The sequence below is a fragment of the Taudactylus pleione genome, unplaced genomic scaffold, assembly GCF_031769625.1.
Source record: "Taudactylus pleione unplaced genomic scaffold, aTauple2 ptg000112l, whole genome shotgun sequence".
NCBI classification, from domain to species: Eukaryota; Metazoa; Chordata; class Amphibia; order Anura; family Myobatrachidae; genus Taudactylus; species Taudactylus pleione.
Window position 1 is genome coordinate 820,087 of NW_028284514.1, and position 23,526 is coordinate 843,612.

At 53.5% G+C, this 23,526-nt stretch overlaps 1 protein-coding gene across 2 annotated transcripts in view; it reads right to left on the bottom strand.

Moving 5' to 3' along the window:
* LOC148525139 (integrin alpha-M-like) overlaps nucleotides 1-23,526 on the bottom strand; it is a 225,266-nt gene that overhangs the window by 17,157 nt on the left and 184,583 nt on the right. For both annotated transcript variants that reach the window (XM_088471181.1, XM_088471182.1), the window contains exons 24-26: nucleotides 4,044-4,110; nucleotides 2,913-3,020; nucleotides 1,654-1,737 (exon numbers count right to left, since the gene is read on the bottom strand). In XM_088471181.1, the coding sequence (XP_088327307.1) occupies nucleotides 1,654-1,737; nucleotides 2,913-3,020; nucleotides 4,044-4,110 (259 nt within the window). The remainder of the gene's footprint in view (nucleotides 1-1,653; nucleotides 1,738-2,912; nucleotides 3,021-4,043; nucleotides 4,111-23,526) is intronic.

A 23,526-nucleotide genomic window follows, 5' to 3' on the forward strand; every position in this document is an offset into this window, starting at 1 on the left:
TGTCAGCGGCACTAAGGGGAGGAGAAGCCTGCAACGGTGTGGTGTATACGACCAGGATAACAGAAGCACGAGTTTAACAGCGGACTGCGGCTATTGCTGAACACAGATAACCGGTTTCTGTTACCGCCACACCCCAGCTACAAACTAAAAGGCTCCCCTGCAACCAGCGATGCGCCGAGGTCCCATTATGAGAGTGGAGAATCGGCGCACCACAAGTAACACCCTACCGCTGGCTTAATATGAGGCTAATTGCTGTGTTGGGCAAGCCCGGGGTACGATTCACCATTAAGGTGAAAATTCAGTCGGGAGGATGGACCCTACAACATACAATGCATTATTGGTGACCATAAAGTGTATCATCCATTGTAAGGAACGCACAGTAAGCAGACACGATGCACTTTTTTCTGAGTCAGTATTGATTGAACTTTGCTGTTTTGAATTATTGCTACAGATCCACAAGATCCGATACATTTTATATATTTTTATATGATATTTATTGAGTTTGTTTTAATAAATGTGTATATGAGATTTAGAGAAGCCTATTTATTTTATACCCCTTTTACACCAGAGCAATACCTAGGTTTTTGCTGGGTCTACCCGGGTCTCAGCTCAGTGTAAAAGGGTCCCTGAAAAATGACCTGGGTCAAGTGACCCAACAATCCAACCCAGGTAGCTACCAGGGTCAGACCCAGGATGGACCTGGGTAATGGTGCAGTGTAAATAGCGCAACCCAAGTTCCCGACCTGGGTCATGCCTAAAATGAGCTGATTGGTGGTTGTGGAGCAGTCACCTCCCACTTTTTATGACCTCACAAGTTTAGCAGGGCAGACCCAGGATCAGTGTGAACGGGGCTAACCTGAGAATAACCCAGATCGATGCTGCTGTATGAACAATGTCTGACCTGAGTTGGAACCATGGGCCTGATTCAGACACGGTCGCAAGCGCTGAGCGCTCGCAGCCGGGTCGCTTGTGGCCAGTGGGCATACGCACGACGGAGCCGGATCCGTCGTGGGCATGCGCGAGACCCGGATAGCAACGGGCACTCCGTCGCTCCAGGTCTCGCAACAAAGGGGGCGAGCTGTCGATGGTGAGTGACAGCTCGCCCCCTTTGGTAGGCGGGCCGGGGGCATGGCCGGCCAAACGGAGGCGTTCCCGAAGGAACGCCTACCATTTGGGGGATGCCCCACTGACATCACAAGTGATGTCAGTGGGAGAGCTTCCGGCTCAATTTGAGCCGAAAGCTCTCTGGGGCTTGCGGACACGAGACCCTACCACAAGGGTCTTGACGTAAGCCCATCATCATGGCCGCTCGCTATAGCTGTGGGTGGTCACCCACAGCTATGCAAGCGGCCTGGAGGCCACTCCAAATAAAAAAAAACGCCCTGATTCAGATCGAGCGCTCTGTCAGAGCGTCCGGCTCTGAATCAGGCCCCATGTCTAAAAACCCAGGTCGGACCCGAGCTTTTGGTGGAAAAGAGATATTATTTGGATCAATCAAGTATGAAGATTTAAAATGACATTCAGTATCAGCATTAGTGCAGACTCTCCTTCATCTGTGTATCAGGTGGTTGATTGTAATTGACAGATAAAACTGGCAGATTGTCAGCTCTTCAGACCTGATTGTAAGACAAGAGTACAGGAGCTGATGCTTACCAGAATTGGACTAGTTTTCAAGAGCGCCTGGTAGTTCGCTGCTCCGGCTGTCTCGTCCATCGCGGCGCACTTGGTGATCTGCGGCTGGAACCAGATGGAAAAACATTAATGGTAATTATTACTGAATCATCTGCATTCGTCTGTACCCAAGTTATACTATGTATGATGGGTGGTTTATGAGCATCAGGTTTGCTGAAGAGGACACTATTATCATATATACGATAATAGACAGCAGGTACAGGTAGGAGGTATCAGAGATATGTGGATGTGGTAAGGAGTGATAGATGCTGCCAGATACATGACATAGGTGATACTACTGGGACTAGTAGTGGGAGCTGGAGGAGACAGCAGTTACAGGTAGGAGGTATCAGAGATATGTGGGTGTGGTAATGAGTGATAGATGCTGCCAGATACATGACATAGGTGATACTGCTGGGACTAGTAGTGGGAGCTGGGGGAGACAGCAGGTACAGGTAGGAGGTATCAGAGATATGTGGGTGTGGTAAGGAGTGATAGATGAAGGTGCTGCCAGATACATGACATAGGTGATACTGCTGGGACCAGCAGGTACAGGTAGGAGGTATCAGAGATATGTGGGTGTGGTAATGAGTGATAGATGCTGCCAGATACATGACATAGGTGATACTGCTGGGACTAGTAGTGGGAGCTGGGGGAGACAGCAGGTACAGTAGGAGGTATCAGAGATATGTGGGTTGGTAATGAGCGATAGATGAAGGTGCTGCCAGATACATGACATAGGTGATACTGCTGGGACTAGTAGTGGGAGTTGGGGGAGACAGCAGGTACAAGTAGGAGGTATCAGAGATATGTGGGTGTGGTAATGAGTGATAGATGAAGGTGCTGCCAGATACATGACATAGGTGATACTGCTGGGACTAGTAGTGGGAGCTGGGGGAGACAGCAGGTACAGGTAGGAGGTATCAGAGATATGTGGGTGTGGTAATGAGTGATAGATGCTGCCAGATACATGACATAGGTGATACTGCTGGGACTAGTAGTGAGAGCTGGGGGAGACAGCAGGTACAGGTAGGAGGTATCAGAGATATGTGGGTGTGGTAATGAGTGATAGATGCTGCCAGATACATGACATAGGTGATACTGCTGGGACTAGTAGTGAGAGCTGGGGGAGACAGCAGGTACAGGTAGGAGGTATCAGAGATATGTGGGTGTGGTAATGAGCGATAGATGAAAGTGCTGTCATATATAAGGACATGTACAGTAGATACTGCACTAGATACCTGTGAGCTGGTGATATTTGTCCCCTCCCAGACAGGAGAGTCCCCCAGTCTAATCGGGACCAGGAATATGATGGAGAGAGGCAGCCGGCGATCCCCCAGATTATTGACCTGTGGATGGGAAAGTAATATGGAAAGTCTGACATAGAAATGTGTTTTTATAGTTGTTAATATACAGTATATTTAGGGGTGAGCGGGTTCGGTTCTACACGGTTCCGTTCGGATTTAAAAAACGAATCTTATTGGCTATCCAAAACTCGTGACAGCTGATAGCCAATAAGATTAGTTTTTTAAATCCGAACGGAACAGAGTAGAACCGAACCCGCTCACCCCTAATCAATATGCACACACATCAGACACACATATACTGTAGATCAGGGGGCGTTTTAAGGGAGGAGGGGGCCCATGTGCAGTGTTAGCCCCCTCCTCTCTCATGCAGTGCCGCAGCGGATGACGCAGCAGTAGATTCTGGCTTAGTGCCAGAATCTACTGCGCATGCGTGGGTCTCCGGGAACATGTCCGCCGCCATTTTCTCTGTGTGTATTGCAATGAGCACACAGTTCTGTGAATTAGCAGCTCCACCATTATGCGAGTGACAGCTATCTCACTCTGTTAGAGTACTGAATCTGCAGTTAACCACAGGGTGTGATGGCACCATATCTGTATTGTGTGAGTGACAGCAATCTCACTCTGTGAGAGTACTGAATCAGCAGTTAACCACAGGGTGTCATGGCATACCATATCTGTATTACGCTAGGAACACATCCATTAAGGGGTCAGCCTTAATGATCGGAATTTTATTGCTTTTTTTAAGTTTGAATGGCAGAAATTCAGTAGGTTTTGTGAAATTTCAGATCATGTCTGAGAAGCCTTAATGGGACATGTGACACCGTAAGATTTTTTGTATATATATATATATATATATATATATATATATCCATATGTGTCTTCCCTGCCCATTTATATCTCTATGGCCTTTTCCCTTGAATGTAACTTGTTACCTTGAACATGGCACAAATAAAGTAGTGTATCGCCGTTTTCTGCTGAAATTATTCTGATATTAATGATTTGCCCCTGACTTTAAAGATGTACATAATACACACATGTTATTACCTAGTACATGTATGTTCTTACCTTGTACACATGTTGCACGCTGGAGTCACTGGAGGAATAATTATGGTATTTGCTGGATTCTTCTAGGCTGTAACAAGTACAAATAGTGAGTGCTGTGTACATGTCATAGCTCTAATACAGAGAGAGGACAGTCTTATTCCATGTGTCTCATCACTTCTGTATATCTCTATACCCCCTCATTCCTCTCTGTATGTGACTGTACATGTCATAGCTCTAATACAGAGAGAGGACAGTCTTATTCCATATGTCTCATCACTTCTGTATATCTCTATACCTCCCTCATTCCTCTCTGTATGTGACTGTACAAGTCATAGCTCTAAGACAGAGAGAGGACAGTCTTATTCCATGTGTCTCATCACTTCTGTATATCTCTATACCTCATTCCTCTCTGTATGTATCTGCCATTGCTTCCTTATGACTATTTTTCCTCCACCCCATCCAACTGGTCCTTTCTCCTTCCCTTCCTATCTCTGTCTGCGTTGAAGACTGTGCCCTTCTCTCATCCTATCCTCCCTCCATCTACCATCCTATATTCTATTCCCTATCTTCTCCTCTAATCTCTCCCTCCTGATTCCTGCTCCCACAGCAGCTACCTCCTCACCTCCTCACCTTCTCCTCTGACACCATCACCTTGTTCTTCATTCTCTCTCTCCTCTCTCCTTCCTTGGCCAAACCTCTTCCTATCCTCCCTCCATCTACCGTCCTCTATTCCCTATCTTCTCCTGTAATCTCTCCCTCCTAATTCCTGCTCACACAGCAGCTACCTCCTCTCCTTCTCATCTGACACCATCACCTTGTTCTTCATTCTCTGTTTCCTCTCTCCTGTCTTGGCCAAACCTCTTTCAACTCCCTCCAAGACTAATACCACTTTCTATGTCACAGTCTACAAAAATGCCAAGGTCACCAGTGACCTGTACTCACTGCCAAATCCAGGGTTCTTGGTTCTATTAATTCTGTTTGACCTCACTGGGATATTTGATACCATTAATCAAACTCCTGTAAATCCTCCGTATCATCAGCCCATTTCACACAGCTCTGTTGTGGTTCATCTCTTAGTTGTACATCTGATCCCTTCACTTTTCCTTCTACACTTCATCCCTGAGGGAGCTGACCAAATCCTTCGATAACACCTGTATGCTGAAGACAACCCCAAATTGACCTCCCATTCAATGACGTAACCCTTTCTGTCCTCTCACCACATCACCATTTTTCTAACAGCCATCTCCTGGTGTATGACACCACACTATCTTAAATTTAATATCTCTAAGATGAAAGTCATTATATTTCCAAAGACCAAGGTCCTTACTCATCCATACCTCTCCTTTTCTTGTGATAGCATCTCACTGTACTCCATCCCCCCCAATTCTGCAGATTGGGTTTCATTCTAGGCTTTCTTTCCCCATCCCTATCCTAATCTTGCCACTTCCACCATAGCCATTTTTCAAGGATCAGATCCATTTTCACCCCGGAATCTAACTAAAGCTCACTGTCATGCCCTTATTTCTTGTTGATATTACTGCAACCTTTATACAGCCTACCAATATCAACCTGGCAACACTTCACAGTCTATCATCAACACCACTGTCCTAATTTTTCTCATCAGTCCACCTTTGTTTCACCCCTTTTACAGTAATGTAATAGGCTTCCTGACCCATTCAGAACCAAGTTACATCTCCAGCCTCCTTGCCATACACTTCCTCCCACCCACTTCACACTTCCAATGACAGCTGCCTCACCTTCTCCCTATTCACCGCTTCCCACTCCCATCTCCAGCCTCCTTTCCATACACTTCCTCCCACCCACTTCATGCTTCCAATGACTGCTGCCTCACCTCCTCCCTTATCACTGCTTCCCACTCCCATCTCCAGCCTCCTTCCCATACACTTCCTCCCACCCACTTCACACCTCCAATGACTGCTGCCTCACCTCCTCCCTGATCACTGCTTCCCACTCCCATCTCCAGCCTCCTTCCCATACACTTCCTCCACCCACTGCACACTTCCAATGACTGCTGCTTCACCTCCTCCGTGATCACCGCTTCCCACTCCCATCTCCAGCCTCCTACCCATACACTTCCTACCACCCACTTCATACTTCCAATGACTGCTGCCTCACCTCCTCCCTGATCACCGCTTCCCGCTCCCCCATCTCTAGCCTCTTTCCCATACACTTCCTCCCACCCACTTCATACTTCCAATGACTGCTGCCTCACCTCCTCCCTGATCACCGCTTCCCACTCCCATCTCCAGCCTCCTTCCCATACACTTCCTCCCACCCACTTCATACTTCCAATGACTGCTGCCTCACCTCCTCCCTGATCACCGCTTCCCACTCCCATCTCCAGCCTTCTTCCCATACACACCCTCCCACCCACTTTACACTTCCAATGACTGCTGCCTCACCTCCTCCCTGATCACCGCTTCCCATCTCCAGCCTCCTTCCCATACACTTCCTCCCACCCACTTCATGCTTCCAATGACTGCTGCCTCACCTCCTCCCTGATCACCACTTCCCACTCCGTTCCCATACACTTCCTCCCACCCACTTCACACTTCCAATGACTGCTGCCTCACCTCCTACCTGATCACCGCTTCCCACTCCAATCTCCAGCCTCCTTCCAATACACTTCCTCCCACCCACTTCACAATTCCAATGACTGCTGCCTCACCTCCTCCCTGATCACCAATTCCCACTCCCATCTCCAGCCTCCATCCCATACACTTCCTCCCACCCACTTCATACTTCCAATGACTGCTGCCTCACCTCCTCCCTGATCACCACTTCCCACTCCCATCTCCAGCCTCCATCCCATACACTTCCTCCCACCCTCTTCACACTTCCAATGACTGCTGCCTCACCTCCTCCCTGATCACCACTTCCCACTCCGTTCCCATACACTTCCTCCCACCCAGTTCACACTTCCAATGACCGCTGCCTCTCCTCCTCCCTGATCACCGCTTCCCACTCCCATCTCCAGCCTCCTTCCCATACACTTCCTCCCACCCACTTCACACTTCCAATGACTGCTGCCACACCTTCTCCCTAATCACTGCTTCCCACTCCCATCTCCAGCCTCTTCTCCATACACTTCCTCTCATCCACTTTATACTTCCAAAGACTGCTGCCTCACCTCCTCCCTGATCACCGCTTCCCACTCCCATCTCCAGCCTCCTTCCCCATACACTTCCTCCCACCCACTTCATACTTCCAATGACTGCTGCCTCACCTCCACCCTGATCACCGCTTCCCATCTCCAGCCTCCTTCCCATACACTTCCTCCCACCCACTTCATGCTTCCAATGACTGCTGCCTCACCTCCTACCTGATCACCGCTTCCCACTCCCATCTCCAGCCTCCTTCCAATACACTTCCTCCCACCCACTTCACAATTCCAATGACTGCTGCCTCACCTCCTCCCTGATCACCAATTCCCACTCCCATCTCCAGCCTCCATCCCATACACTTCCTCCCACCCACTTCATACTTCCAATGACTGCTGCCTCACCTCCTCCCTGATCACCACTTCCCACTCCCATCTCCAGCCTCCATCCCATACACTTCCTCCCACCCTCTTCACACTTCCAATGACTGCTGCCTCACCTCCTCCCTGATCACCACTTCCCACTCCGTTCCCATACACTTCCTCCCACCCACTTCACACTTCCAATGACCGCTGCCTCTCCTCCTCCCTGATCACCGATTCCCACTCCCATCTACAGCCTCCTTCCCATACACTTCCTCCCACCCACTTCACACTTCCAATGACTGCTGCCACACCTTCTCCCTAATCACTGCTTCCCACTCCCATCTCCAGCCTCTTCTCCATACACTTCCTCTCATCCACTTTATACTTCCAATGACAGCTGCCTCACCTCCTCCCTGATCACTGCTTCCCACTCCCATCTCCAGCCTCCTTCCCATATACTTCCTCCCACCCACTTCATGCTTCCAATGACTGCTGCCTCACCTCCTCTCTGATCACCGCTTCCCACTCCCATCTCCAACCTCTTCTCCATACACTTCCTCCCACCCACTTCACACTTCCAATGACTGCTGCCTCCCTGATCACGGCTTCCCATTCCCATCTCCAGCCTCCTTCCCATACACTCCCTCCCACCCACTTTACACTTCCAATGACTGCTGCCTCACCTCCTCCCTGATTATCCGTTTCCTAGTCCCATCTCCAGCCTCCTTCCCATACACTTCCTCCCACCCACTTCACACTTCCAATGACTGCTGCCTCACCTCCTCCCTGATCACCGCTTCCCACTCCCATCTCCAGCCTCCTTCCCATACACTTCTTCCCACCCACTTCACACTTCCAATGACTGCTGCCTCACCTCCTCCCTGATCACTGCTTCCCACTCCCATCTCCAGCCTCCTTCCCATACACTTCCTCCCACCCACCCACTTCACACTTCCAATGACTGCTGCCTCCCTGATCATCGCTTCCCACTCCCATCTCCAGCCTCCTTTCCATACACTCCCTCCCACCCACTTCACACTTCTAATGACTGCTGCCTCACCCCCTCCCTGACCACCGCTTCCCACTCCCATCTCCAGCCTCCTTCCCATACACTTCCTCCCACACACTTCCAATGACTGCTGCCTCACCTCCTCCCTGACCACCGCTTCCCACTCCCATCTCCAGCCTCATTCTCATAGACTTCCTCCCACCCACTTCATGCTTCCAATGACTGCTGCCTCAACTCCTCCCTAATAACCGCTTCCCACTCCCATCTCCAGCCTCCTTTCCATACACTTCCTCCCACCCACTTCACACTTCCAATGACTGCTGCCTCACCTTCTCCCTATTCACCGCTTCCCACTCCCATCTCCAGCCTCCTTTCCATACACATCCTCCCACCCACTTCATTCTTCCAATGACTGCTGCCTCACCTCCTCCCTGATCACTGCTTCCCACTCCCATCTCCAGCCTCCTTCCCATACACTTCCTCCCACCCACTTCACACCTCCAATGACTGCTGCCTCACCTCCTCCCTGATCACTGCTTCCCACTCCCATCTCCAGCCTCCTACCCATACACTTCCTACCACCCACTTCATACTTCCAATGACTGCTGCCTCACCTCCTCCCTGATCACCGCTTCCTGCTCCCCCATCTCTAGCTTCTTTCCCATACACTTCCTCCCACCCACTTCATACTTCCAATGACTGCTGCCTCACCTCCTCCCTGATCACCGCTTCCCACTCCCATCTCCAGCCTCCTTCCCATACACTTCCTCCCACCCACTTCACACTTCCAATGACTGCTGCCTCACCGCCTCCCTGATCACCGCTTCCCACTCCCATCTCCAGCCTCCTTCCCATACACTTCCTCCCACCCACTTCATACTTCCAATGACTGCTGCCTCACCTCCTCCCTGATCACCGCTTCCCACTCCCATCTCCAGCCTCCTTCCCATACACTTCCTCCCACCCACTTCATACTTCCAATGACTGCTGCCACACCTCCTCCCTGATAACCGCTTCCCATCTCCAGCCTCCTTCCCATACACTTCCTCCCACCCACTTCATGCTTCCAATGACTGCTGCCTCGCCTCCTACCTGATCACTGCTTCCCACTCCCATCTCCAGCCTCCTTCCAATACACTTCCTCCCACCCACTTCCCAATTGCAATGACTGCTGCCTCACCTCCTGCCTGATCACCAATTCCCACTCCCATCTCCAGCCTCCATCCCATACACTTCCTCCCACCCACTTCATACTTCCAATGACTGCTGTCTCACCTCCTCCCTGATCACCACTTCCCACTCCCATCTCCAGCCTCCATCCCATACACTTCCTCCCACCCACTTCACACTTCCAATGACTGCTGCCTCACCTCCTCCCTGATCACCACTTCCCACTCCGTTCCCATACACTCCCACCCACTTCACACTTCCAATGACCGCTGCCTCTCCTCCTCCTTGATCACCGCTTCCCACTCCCATCTCCAGCCTCCTTCCCATACACTTCCTCCCACCCACTTCACACTTCCAATGACTGCTGCCACACCTTCTCCCTAATCACTGCTTCCCACTCCCATCTCCAGCCTCTTCTCCATACACTTCCTCTCATCCACTTTATACTTCCAATGACAGCTGCCTCACCTCCTACCTGGTCACCGCTTCCCACTCCCATCCCCAGCCTCCTTCCCATACACTTCCTCACATCCACTTTATACTTCCAATGACTGCTGCCTCACCTCCTCCCTGATCACCACTTCCCACTCCCTTCCCATACACTTCCTCACACCCACTTCACACTTCCAATGACTGCTGCCTCATCTCCTCCCTGATCACCGCTTCCCATTCCCATCCCCAGCCATCTTCCAATACACTTCCACCCACCCACTTCACCCTTCCAATGACTGCTGCCTCACCTCCTCCCTGATCACCGCTTCCCACTCCCATCTCCAGCCTCCTACCCATACACTTCCTATCACCCACTTCATACTTCCAATGACTGCTGCCTCACCTCCTCCCTGATCACCGCTTCCTGATCCCCCATCTCTAGCCTCTTTCCCATACACTTCCTCCCACCCACTTCATACTTCCAATGCCTGCTGCCTCACCTCCTCCCTGATAACAGCTTCCCACTCCCATCTCCAGAATCCTTCCCATACAATTCCTCCCACCCACTTCACGCTTCCAATGACTGCTGCCTTACCTCCTCCCTGATCACAGCTTCCCACTCCCATCCCCAGCCTCTTCTCCATACACTTCCTCCCACCCACTTCACACTTCCAATGACTGCTGCCTCACCTCCTCCCTGATCACCGCTTCCCACTCCCATCTCCAGCCTCCTTCCCATACACTTCCTCCCACCCACTTCACACCTGCAATGACTGCTGCCTCACCTCCTCCCTGATCACTGCTTCCCACTCCCATCTCCAGCCTCCTACCCATACACTTCCTACCACCCACTTCATACTTCCAATGACTGCTGCCTCACCTCCTCCCTGATCACCGCTTCCTGCTCCCCCATCTCTAGCCTCTTTCCCATACACTTCCTCCCACCCACTTCATACTTCCAATGACTGCTGCCTCACCTACTCCCTGATCACAGCTTCCCACTCCCATCTCCAGCCTCCTTCACATACACTTCCTCCCACCCACTTCACGCTTTCAATGACTGCTGCCTTACCTCCTCCCTGATCACAGCTTCCCACTCCCATCCCCAGCCTCTTCTCCATACACTTCCTCCCACCCACTTCACACTTCCAATGACTGCTGCCTCACCTCCTCCCTGATCACCGCTTCCCACTCCCATCTGCAGCCTCCTTCCCATACACATCCTCCCACCCACTTCACACTTCCAATGACTGCTGCCTCACCGCCTCCCTGATCACCGCTTCCCACTCCCATCTCCAGCCTCCTTCCCATACACTTCCTCCCACCCACTTCATACTTCCAATGACTGCTGCCTCACCTCCTCCCTGATCACCGCTTCCCACTCCCATCTCCAGCCTCCTTCCCATACACTTCCTCCCACCCACTTCATACTTCCAATGACTGCTGCCACACCTCCTCCCTGATAACCGCTTCCCATCTCCAGCCTCCTTCCCATACACTTCCTCCTACCCACTTCATGCTTCCAATGACTGCTGCCTCACCTCCTACCTGATCACTGCTTCCCACTCCCATCTCCAGCCTCCTTCCAATACACTTCCTCCCACCCACTTCCCAATTGCAATGACTGCTGCCTCACCTCCTCCCTGATCACCACTTCCCACTCCCATCTCCAGCCTCCATCCCATACACTTCCTCCCACCCACTTCACACTTCCAATGACTGCTGCCTCACCTCCTCCCTGATCACCACTTCCCACTCCGTTCCCATACACTTCCTCCCACCCACTTCACACTTCCAATGACCGCTGCCTCTCCTCCTCCCTGATCACCGCTTCCCACTCCCATCTCCAGCCTCCTTCCCATACACTTCCTCCCACCCACTTCACACTTCCAATGACTGCTGCCACACCTTCTCCCTAATCACTGCTTCCCACTCCCATCTCCAGCCTCTTCTCCATACACTTCCTCTCATCCACTTTATACTTCCAATGACAGCTGCCTCACCTCCTACCTGGTCACCGCTTCCCACTCCCATCCCCAGCCTCCTTCCCATACACTTCCTCACATCCACTTTATACTTCCAATGACTGCTGCCTCACCTCCTTCCTGATCACCACTTCCCACTCCCTTCCCATACACTTCCTCACACCCACTTCACACTTCCAATGACTGCTGCCTCATCTCCTCCCTGATCACCGCTTCCCATTCCCATCCCCAGCCTTCTTCCAATACACTTCCTCCCACCCACTTCACACTTCCAATGACTGCTGCCTCACCTCCTCCCTGATCACCGCTTCCCACTCCCATCTCCAGCCTCCTACCCATACACTTCCTATCACCCACTTCATACTTCCAATGACTGCTGCCTCACCTCCTCCCTGATCACCGCTTCCTGATCCCCCATCTCTAGCCTCTTTCCCATACACTTCCTCCCACCCACTTCACGCTTCCAATGACTGCTGCCTCACCTCCTCCCTGATCACCGCTTCCCACTCCCATCTCCAGCCTCCTACCCATACACTTCCTATCACCCACTTCATACTTCCAATGCCTGCTGCCTCACCTCCTCCCTGATCACAGCTTCCCACTCCCATCTCCAGAATCCTTCCCATACAATTCCTCCCACCCACTTCACGCTTCCAATGACTGCTGCCTTACCTCCTCCCTGATCACAGCTTCCCACTCCCATCCCCAGCCTCTTCTCCATACACTTCCTCCCACCCACTTCACACTTCCAATGACTGCTGCCTCACCTCCTCCCTGATCACCGCTTCCCACTCCCATCTCCAGCCTCCTTCCCATACACTTCCTCCCACCCACTTCACACTTCCAATGACTGCTGCCTCACCGCCTCCCTGATCACCGCTTCCCACTCCCATCTCCTGCCTCCTTCCCATACACTTCCTCCCACCCAATTCATACTTCCAATGACTGCTGCCTCACCTCCTCCCTGATCACCGCTTTCCACTCCCATCTCCAGCCTCCTTCCCATACACTTCCTCCCACCCACTTCATACTTCCAATGACTGCTGCCTCACCTCCTCCCTGATCACCGCTTCCCATCTCCAGCCTCCTTCCCATACACTTCCTCCCACCCACTTCATGCTTCCAATGACTGCTGCCTCACCTCCTACCTGATCACTGCTTCCCACACCCATCTCCAGCCTCCTTCCAATACACTTCCTCCCACCCACTTCACAATTGCAATGACTGCTGCCTCACCTCCTCCCTGATCACCAATTCCCACTCCCATCTCCAGCCTCCATCCCATACACTTCCTCCCACCCACTTCATACTTCCAATGACTGCTGCCTCACCTCCTCCCTGATCACCACTTCCCACTCCCATCTCCAGCCTCCATCCCATACACTTCCTCCCACCCACTTCACACTTCCAATGACTGCTGCCTCACCTCCTCCCTGATCACCACTTCCCACTCTGTTCCCATACACTTCCTCCCACCCACTTCACACTTCCAATGACCGCTGCCTCTCCTCCTCCCTGATCACCGCTTCCCACTCCCATCTCCAGCCTCCTTCCCATACACTTCCTCCCACCTTCACACTTCCAATGACTGCTGCCACACCTTCTCCCTAATCACTGCTTCCCACTCCCATCTCCAGCCTCTTCTCCATGCACTTCCTCTCATCCACTTTATACTTCCAATGACTGCTGCCTCACCTCCTTCCTGATCACCACTTCCCACTCCCTTCCCATACACTTCCTCACACCCACTTCACACTTCCAATGACTGCTGCCTCATCTCCTCCCTGATCACCGCTTCCCATTCCCATCCCCAGCCTTCTTCCAATACACTTCCTCCCACCCACTTCACACTTCCAATGACTGCTGCCTCACCTCCTCCCTGATCACCGCTTCCCACTCCCATCTCCAGCCTCCTTCCCATACACTTCCTCCCACCCACTTCACACTTCCAATGACTGCTGCCTCACCTCCTCCCTGATCACCGCTTCCCACTCCCATCTCCAGCCTCCTTCCCATACACTTCCTCCCACCCACTTCACACCTCCAATGACTGCTGCCTCACCTCCTCCCTGATCACTGCTTCCCACTCCCATCTCCAGCCTCCTTCCCATACACTTCCTCCACCCACTGCACACTTCCAATGACTGCTGCCTCACCTCCTCTGTGATCACCGCTTCCCACTCCCATCTCCAGCCTCCTACCCATACACTTCCTACCACCCACTTCATACTTCCAATGACTGCTGCCTCACCTCCTCCCTGATCACCGCTTCCTGCTCCCCCATCTCTAGCCTCTTTCCCATACACTTCCTCCAACCCACTTCATACTTCCAATGACTGCTGCCTCACCTCCTCCCTGATCACAGCTTCCCACTCCCATCTCCAGCCTCCTTCCCATACACTTCCTCCCACCCACTTCACGCTTCCAATGACTGCTGCCTTACCTCCTCCCTGATCACAGCTTCCCACTCCCATCCCCAGCCTCATCTCCATACACTTCCTCCCACCCACTTCACACTTCCAATGACTGCTGCCTCACCTCCTCCCGGTTCACCGCTTCCGACTCCCATTTCCAGCCTCTTTCCCATACACTTCCTCCCACCCACTTCACACTTCCAATGACTGCTGCCTCACCGCCTCCCTGATCACCGCTTCCCACTCCCATCTCCAGCCTCCTTCCCATACACTTCCTCCCACCCACTTTATACTTCCAATGACTGCTGCCTCACCTCCTCCCTGATCACCGCTTCCCACTCCCATCTCCAGCCTCCTTCCCATACACTTCCTCCCACCCACTTCATACTTCCAATGACTGCTGCCTCACCTCCACCCTGATCACCGCTTCCCATCTCCAGCCTCCTTCCCATACACTTCCTCCCACCCACTTCATGCTTCCAATGACTGCTGCCTCACCTCCTACCTGATCACCGCTTCCCACTCCCATCTCCAGCCTCCTTCCAATACACTTCCTCCCACCCACTTCACAATTCCAATGACTGCTGCCTCACCTCCTCCCTGATCACCAATTCCCACTCCCATCTCCAGCCTCCATCCCATACACTTCCTCCCACCCACTTCATACTTCCAATGACTGCTGCCTCACCTCCTCCCTGATCACCACTTCCCACTCCCATCTCCTGCCTCCATCCCATACACTTCCTCCCACCCTCTTCACACTTCCAATGACTGCTGCCTCACCTCCTCCCTGATCACCACTTCCCACTCCGTTCCCATACACTTCCTCCAACCCACTTCACACTTCCAATGACCGCTGCCTCTCCTCCTCCCTGATCACCGCTTCCCACTCCCATCTCCAGCCTCCTTCCCATACACTTCCTCCCACCCACTTCACACTTCCAATGACTGCTGCCACACCTTCTCCCTAATCACTGCTTCCCACTCCCATCTCCAGCCTCTTCTCCATACACTTCCTCTCATCCACTTTATACTTCCAATGACAGCTGCCTCACCTCCTCCCTGATCACCGCTTCCCACTCCCATCTCCAGCCTCCTTCCCATATACTTCCTCGCACCCACTTCATGCTTCCAATGACTGCTGCCTCACCTCCTCTCTGATCACCGCTTCCCACTCCCATCTCCAACCTCTTCTCCATACACTTCCTCCCACCCACTTCACACTTCCAATGACTGCTGCCTCCCTGATCACGGCTTCCCATTCCCATCTCCAGCCTCCTTCCCATACACTCCCTCCCACCCACTTTACACTTCCAATGACTGCTGCCTCACCTCCTCCCTGATTATCCGTTTCCTAGTCCCATCTCCAGCCTCCTTCCCATACACTTCCTCCCACCCACTTCACACTTCCAATGACTGCTGCCTCACCTCCTCCCTGATCACCGCTTCCCACTCCCATCTCCAGCCTCCTTCCCATACACTTCCTCCCACCCACTTCACACTTCCAATGACTGCTGCCTCACCTCCTCCCTGATCACCGCTTCCCACTCCCATCTCCTTCCCATACACTTCCTCCCACCCACCCACTTCACACTTCCAATGACTGCTGCCTCCCTGATCATCGCTTCCCACTCCCATCTCCAGCCTCCTTTCCATACACTCCCTCCCACCCACTTCACACTTCTAATGACTGCTGCCTCACCCCCTCCCTGACCACCGCTTCCCACTCCCATCTCCAGCCTCCTTCCCATACACTTCCTCCCACACACTTCCAATGACTGCTGCCTCACGTCCTCCCTGACCACCACTTCCCACTCCCATCTCCAGCCTCATTCTCATAGACTTCCTCCCACCCACTTCATGCTTCCAATGACTGCTGCCTCAACTCCTCCCTAATAACCGCTTCCCACTCCCATCTCCAGCCTCCTTTCCATACACTTCCTCCCACCCACTTCACACTTCCAATGACTGCTGCCTCACCTTCTCCCTATTCACCGCTTCCCACTCCCATCTCCAGCCTCCTTTCCATACACATCCTCCCACCCACTTCATTCTTCCAATGACTGCTGCCTCACCTCCTCCCTGATCACTGCTTCCCACTCCCATCTCCAGCCTCCTTCCCATACACTTCCTCCCACCCACTTCACACCTCCAATGACTGCTGCCTCACCTCCTCCCTGATCACTGCTTCCCACTCCCATCTCCAGCCTCCTACCCATACACTTCCTACCACCCACTTCATACTTCCAATGACTGCTGCCTCACCTCCTCCCTGATCACCGCTTCCTGCTCCCCCATCTCTAGCTTCTTTCCCATACACTTCCTCCCACCCACTTCATACTTCCAATGACTGCTGCCTCACCTCCTCCCTGATCACAGCTTCCCACTCCCATCTCCAGCCTCCTTCCCATACACTTCCTCCCACCCACTTCACGCTTCCAATGACTGCTGCCTTACCTCCTCCCTGATCACAGCTTCCCACTCCCATCCCCAGCCTCTTCTCCATACACTTCCTCCCACCCACTTCACACTTCCAATGACTGCTGCCTCACCTCCTCCCTGATCACCGCTTCCCACTCCCATCTCCAGCCTCCTTCCCATACACTTCCTCCCACCCACTTCACACTTCCAATGACTGCTGCCTCACCGCCTCCCTGATCACCGCTTCCCACTCCCATCTCCAGCCTCCTTCCCATACACTTCCTCCCACCCACTTCATACTTCCAATGACTGCTGCCTCACCTCCTCCCTGATCACCGCTTCCCACTCCCATCTCCAGCCTCCTTCCCATACACTTCCTCCCACCCACTTCATACTTCCAATGACTGCTGCCACACCTCCTCCCTGATAACCGCTTCCCATCTCCAGCCTCCTTCCCATACACTTCCTCCCACCCACTTCATGCTTCCAATGACTGCTGCCTCGCCTCCTACCTGATCACTGCTTCCCACTCCCATCTCCAGCCTCCTTCCAATACACTTCCTCCCACCCACTTCCCAATTGCAATGACTGCTGCCTCACCTCCTCCCTGATCACCAATTCCCACTCCCATCTCCAGCCTCCATCCCATACACTTCCTCCCACCCACTTCATACTTCCAATGACTGCTGCCTCACCTCCTCCCTGATCACCACTTCCCACTCCCATCTCCAGCCTCCATCCCATACACTTCCTCCCACCCACTTCACACTTCCAATGACTGCTGCCTCACCTCCTCCCTGATCACCACTTCCCACTCCGTTCCCATACACTCCCACCCACTTCACACTTCCAATGACCGCTGCCTCTCCTCCTCCCTGATCACCGCTTCCCACTCCCATCTCCAGCCTCCTTCCCATACACTTCCTCCCACCCACTTCACACTTCCAATGACTGCTGCCACACCTTCTCCCTAATCACTGCTTCCCACTCCCATCTCCAGCCTCTTCTCCATACACTTCCTCTCATCCACTTTATACTTCCAATGACAGCTGCCTCACCTCCTACCTGGTCACCGCTTCCCACTCCCATCCCCAGCCTCCTTCCCATACACTTCCTCCCACCCACTTCACACTTCCAATGACTGCTGCCACACCTTCTCCCTAATCACTGCTTCCCACTCCCATCTCCAGCCTCTTCTCCATACACTTCCTCCCACCCACTTCACACTTCCAATGACTGCTGCCTCACCTCCTCCCTGATCACCGCTTCCCACTCCCATCTCCAGCCTCCTTCCCATACACTTCCTCCCACCCACTTCACACTTCCAATGACTGCTGCCTCACCGCCTCCCTGATCACCGCTTCCCACTCCCATCTCCAGCCTCCTTCCCATACACTTCCTCCCACCCACTTCATACTTCCAATGACTGCTGCCTCACCTCCTCCCTGATCACCGCTTCCCACTCCCATCTCCAGCCTCCTTCCCATACACTTCCTCCCACCCACTTCATACTTCCAATGACTGCTGCCACACCTCCTCCCTGATAACCGCTTCCCATCTCCAGCCTCCTTCCCATACACTTCCTCCCACCCACTTCATGCTTCCAATGACTGCTGCCTCGCCTCCTACCTGATCACTGCTTCCCACTCCCATCTCCAGCCTCCTTCCAATACACTTCCTCCCACCCACTTCCCAATTGCAATGACTGCTGCCTCACCTCCTCCCTGATCACCAATTCCCACTCCCATCTCCAGCCTCCATCCCATACACTTCCTCCCACCCACTTCATACTTCCAATGACTGCTGTCTCACCTCCTCCCTGATCACCACTTCCCACTCCCATCTCCAGCCTCCATCCCATACACTTCCTCCCACCCACTTCACACTTCCAATGACTGCTGCCTCACCTCCTCCCTGATCACCACTTCCCACTCCGTTCCCATACACTCCCACCCACTTCACACTTCCAATGACCGCTGCCTCTCCTCCTCCTTGATCACCGCTTCCCACTCCCATCTCCAGCCTCCTTCCCATACACTTCCTCCCACCCACTTCACACTTCCAATGACTGCTGCCACACCTTCTCCCTAATCACTGCTTCCCACTCCCATCTCCAGCCTCTTCTCCATACACTTCCTCTCATCCACTTTATACTTCCAATGACAGCTGCCTCACCTCCTACCTGGTCACCGCTTCCCACTCCCATCCCCAGCCTCCTTCCCATACACTTCCTCACATCCACTTTATACTTCCAATGACTGCTGCCTCACCTCCTCCCTGATCACCACTTCCCACTCCCTTCCCATACACTTCCTCACACCCACTTCACACTTCCAATGACTGCTGCCTCATCTCCTCCCTGATCACCGCTTCCCATTCCCATCCCCAGCCATCTTCCAATACACTTCCACCCACCCACTTCACCCTTCCAATGACTGCTGCCTCACCTCCTCCCTGATCACCGCTTCCCACTCCCATCTCCAGCCTCCTACCCATACACTTCCTATCACCCACTTCATACTTCCAATGACTGCTGCCTCACCTCCTCCCTGATCACCGCTTCCTGATCCCCCATCTCTAGCCTCTTTCCCATACACTTCCTCCCTCCCACTTCATACTTCCAATGCCTGCTGCCTCACCTCCTCCCTGATAACAGCTTCCCACTCCCATCTCCAGAATCCTTCCCATACAATTCCTCCCACCCACTTCACGCTTCCAATGACTGCTGCCTTACCTCCTCCCTGATCACAGCTTCCCACTCCCATCCCCAGCCTCTTCTCCATACACTTCCTCCCACCCACTTCACACTTCCAATGACTGCTGCCTCACCTCCTCCCTGATCACCGCTTCCCACTCCCATCTCCAGCCTCCTTCCCATACACTTCCTCCCACCCACTTCACACCTCCAATGACTGCTGCCTCACCTCCTCCCTGATCACTGCTTCCCACTCCCATCTCCAGCCTCCTACCCATACACTTCCTACCACCCACTTCATACTTCCAATGACTGCTGCCTCACCTCCTCCCTGATCACCGCTTCCTGCTCCCCCATCTCTAGCCTCTTTCCCATACACTTCCTCCCACCCACTTCATACTTCCAATGACTGCTGCCTCACCTCCTCCCTGATCACCGCTTCCCACTCCCATCTCCAGCCTCCTTCCCATACACTTCCTCCCACCCACTTCATACTTCCAATGACTGCTGCCTCACCTCCTCCCTGATCACCGCTTCCCATCTCCAGCCTCCTTCCCATACACTTCCTCTCATCCACTTCATACTTCCAATGACTGCTGCCTCACCTCCTTCCTGATCACCACTTCCCACTCCCTTCCCATACACTTCCTCCCACCCACTTCACACTTCCAATGACTGCTGCCTCACCTCCTCCCTGATCACCGCTTCCCACTCCCATCTCCAGCCTCCTTTCCATACACTTCCTCCCACCCACTTCACACTTCCAATGACTGCTGCCTCACCTTCTCCCTATTCACCGCTTCCCACTCCCATCTCCAGCCTCCTTTCCATACACATCCTCCCACCCACTTCATTCTTCCAATGACTGCTGCCTCACCTCCTCCCTGATCACTGCTTCCCACTCCCATCTCCAGCCTCCTTCCCATACACTTCCTCCAACCCACTTCATACTTCCAATGACTGCTGCCTCACCTCCTCCCTGATCACAGCTTCCCACTCCCATCTCCAGCCTCCTTCCCATACACTTCCTCCCACCCACTTCACGCTTCCAATGACTGCTGCCTTACCTCCTCCCTGATCACAGCTTCCCACTCCCATCCCCAGCCTCATCTCCATACACTTCCTCCCACCCACTTCACACTTCCAATGACTGCTGCCTCACCTCCTCCCGGTTCACCGCTTCCGACTCCCATTTCCAGCCTCTTTCCCATACACTTCCTCCCACCCACTTCACGCTTCCAATGACTGCTGCCTCACCGCCTCCCTGATCACCGCTTCCCACTCCCATCTCCAGCCTCCTTCCCATACACTTCCTCCGACCCACTTTATACTTCCAATGACTGCTGCCTCACCTCCTCCCTGATCACCGCTTCCCACTCCCATCTCCAGCCTCCTTCCCATACACTTCCTCCCACCCACTTCATACTTCCAATGACTGCTGCCTCACCTCCACCCTGATCACCGCTTCCCATCTCCAGCCTCCTTCCCATACACTTCCTCCCACCCACTTCATGCTTCCAATGTCTGCTGCCTCACCTCCTACCTGATCACCGCTTCCCACTCCCATCTCCAGCCTCCTTCCAATACACTTCCTCCCACCCACTTCACAATTCCAATGACTGCTGCCTCACCTCCTCCCTGATCACCAATTCCCACTCCCATCTCCAGCCTCCATCCCATACACTTCCTCCCACCCACTTCATACTTCCAATGACTGCTGCCTCACCTCCTCCCTGATCACCACTTCCCACTCCCATCTCCAGCCTCCATCCCATACACTTCCTCCCACCCTCTTCACACTTCCAATGACTGCTGCCTCACCTCCTCCCTGATCACCACTTCCCACTCCGTTCCCATACACTTCCTCCAACCCACTTCACACTTCCAATGACCGCTGCCTCTCCTCCTCCCTGATCACCGCTTCCCACTCCCATCTCCAGCCTCCTTCCCATACACTTCCTCCCACCCACTTCACACTTCCAATGACTGCTGCCACACCTTCTCCCTAATCACTGCTTCCCACTCCCATCTCCAGCCTCTTCTCCATACACTTCCTCTCATCCACTTTATACTTCCAATGACAGCTGCCTCACCTCCTCCCTGATCACCGCTTCCCACTCCCATCTCCAGCCTCCTTCCCATATACTTCCTCGCACCCACTTCATGCTTCCAATGACTGCTGCCTCACCTCCTCTCTGATCACCGCTTCCCACTCCCATCTCCAACCTCTTCTCCATACACTTCCTCCCACCCACTTCACACTTCCAATGACTGCTGCCTCCCTGATCACGGCTTCCCATTCCCATCTCCAGCCTCCTTCCCATACACTCCCTCCCACCCACTTTACACTTCCAATGACTGCTGCCTCACCTCCTCCCTGATTATCCGTTTCCTAGTCCCATCTCCAGCCTCCTTCCCATACACTTCCTCCCACCCACTTCACACTTCCAATGACTGCTGCCTCACCTCCTCCCTGATCACCGCTTCCCACTCCCATCTCCAGCCTCCTTCCCATACACTTCCTCCCACCCACTTCACACTTCCAATGACTGCTGCCTCACCTCCTCCCTGATCACCGCTTCCCACTCCCATCTCCAGCCTCCTTCCCATACACTTCCTCCCACCCACCCACTTCACACTTCCAATGACTGCTGCCTCCCTGATCATCGCTTCCCACTCCCATCTCCAGCCTCCTTTCCATACACTCCCTCCCACCCACTTCACACTTCTAATGACTGCTGCCTCACCCCCTCCCTGACCACCGCTTCCCACTCCCATCTCCAGCCTCCTTCCCATACACTTCCTCCCACACACTTCCAATGACTGCTGCCTCACCTCCTCCCTGACCACCACTTCCCACTCCCATCTCCAGCCTCATTCTCATAGACTTCCTCCCACACACTTCATGCTTCCAATGACTGCTGCCTCAACTCCTCCCTAATAACCGCTTCCCACTCCCATCTCCAGCCTCCTTTCCATACACTTCCTCCCACCCACTTCACACTTCCAATGACTGCTGCCTCACCTTCTCCCTATTCACCGCTTCCCACTCCCATCTCCAGCCTCCTTTCCATACACATCCTCCCACCCACTTCATTCTTCCAATGACTGCTGCCTCACCTCCTCCCTGATCACTGCTTCCCACTCCCATCTCCAGCCTCCTTCCCATACACTTCCTCCCACCCACTTCACACCTCCAATGACTGCTGCCTCACCTCCTCCCTGATCACTGCTTCCCACTCCCATCTCCAGCCTCCTACCCATACACTTCCTACCACCCACTTCATACTTCCAATGACTGCTGCCTCACCTCCTCCCTGATCACCGCTTCCTGCTCCCCCATCTCTAGCTTCTTTCCCATACACTTCCTCCCACCCACTTCATACTTCCAATGACTGCTGCCTCACCTCCTCCCTGATCACAGCTTCCCACTCCCATCTCCAGCCTCCTTCCCATACACTTCCTCCCACCCACTTCACGCTTCCAATGACTGCTGCCTTACCTCCTCCCTGATCACAGCTTCCCACTCCCATCCCCAGCCTCTTCTCCATACACTTCCTCCCACCCACTTCACACTTCCAATGACTGCTGCCTCACCTCCTCCCTGATCACCGCTTCCCACTCCCATCTCCAGCCTCCTTCCCATACACTTCCTCCCACCCACTTCACACTTCCAATGACTGCTGCCTCACCGCCTCCCTGATCACCGCTTCCCACTCCCATCTCCAGCCTCCTTCCCATACACTTCCTCCCACCCACTTCATACTTCCAATGACTGCTGCCTCACCTCCTCCCTGATCACCGCTTCCCACTCCCATCTCCAGCCTCCTTCCCATACACTTCCTCCCACCCACTTCATACTTCCAATGACTGCTGCCACACCTCCTCCCT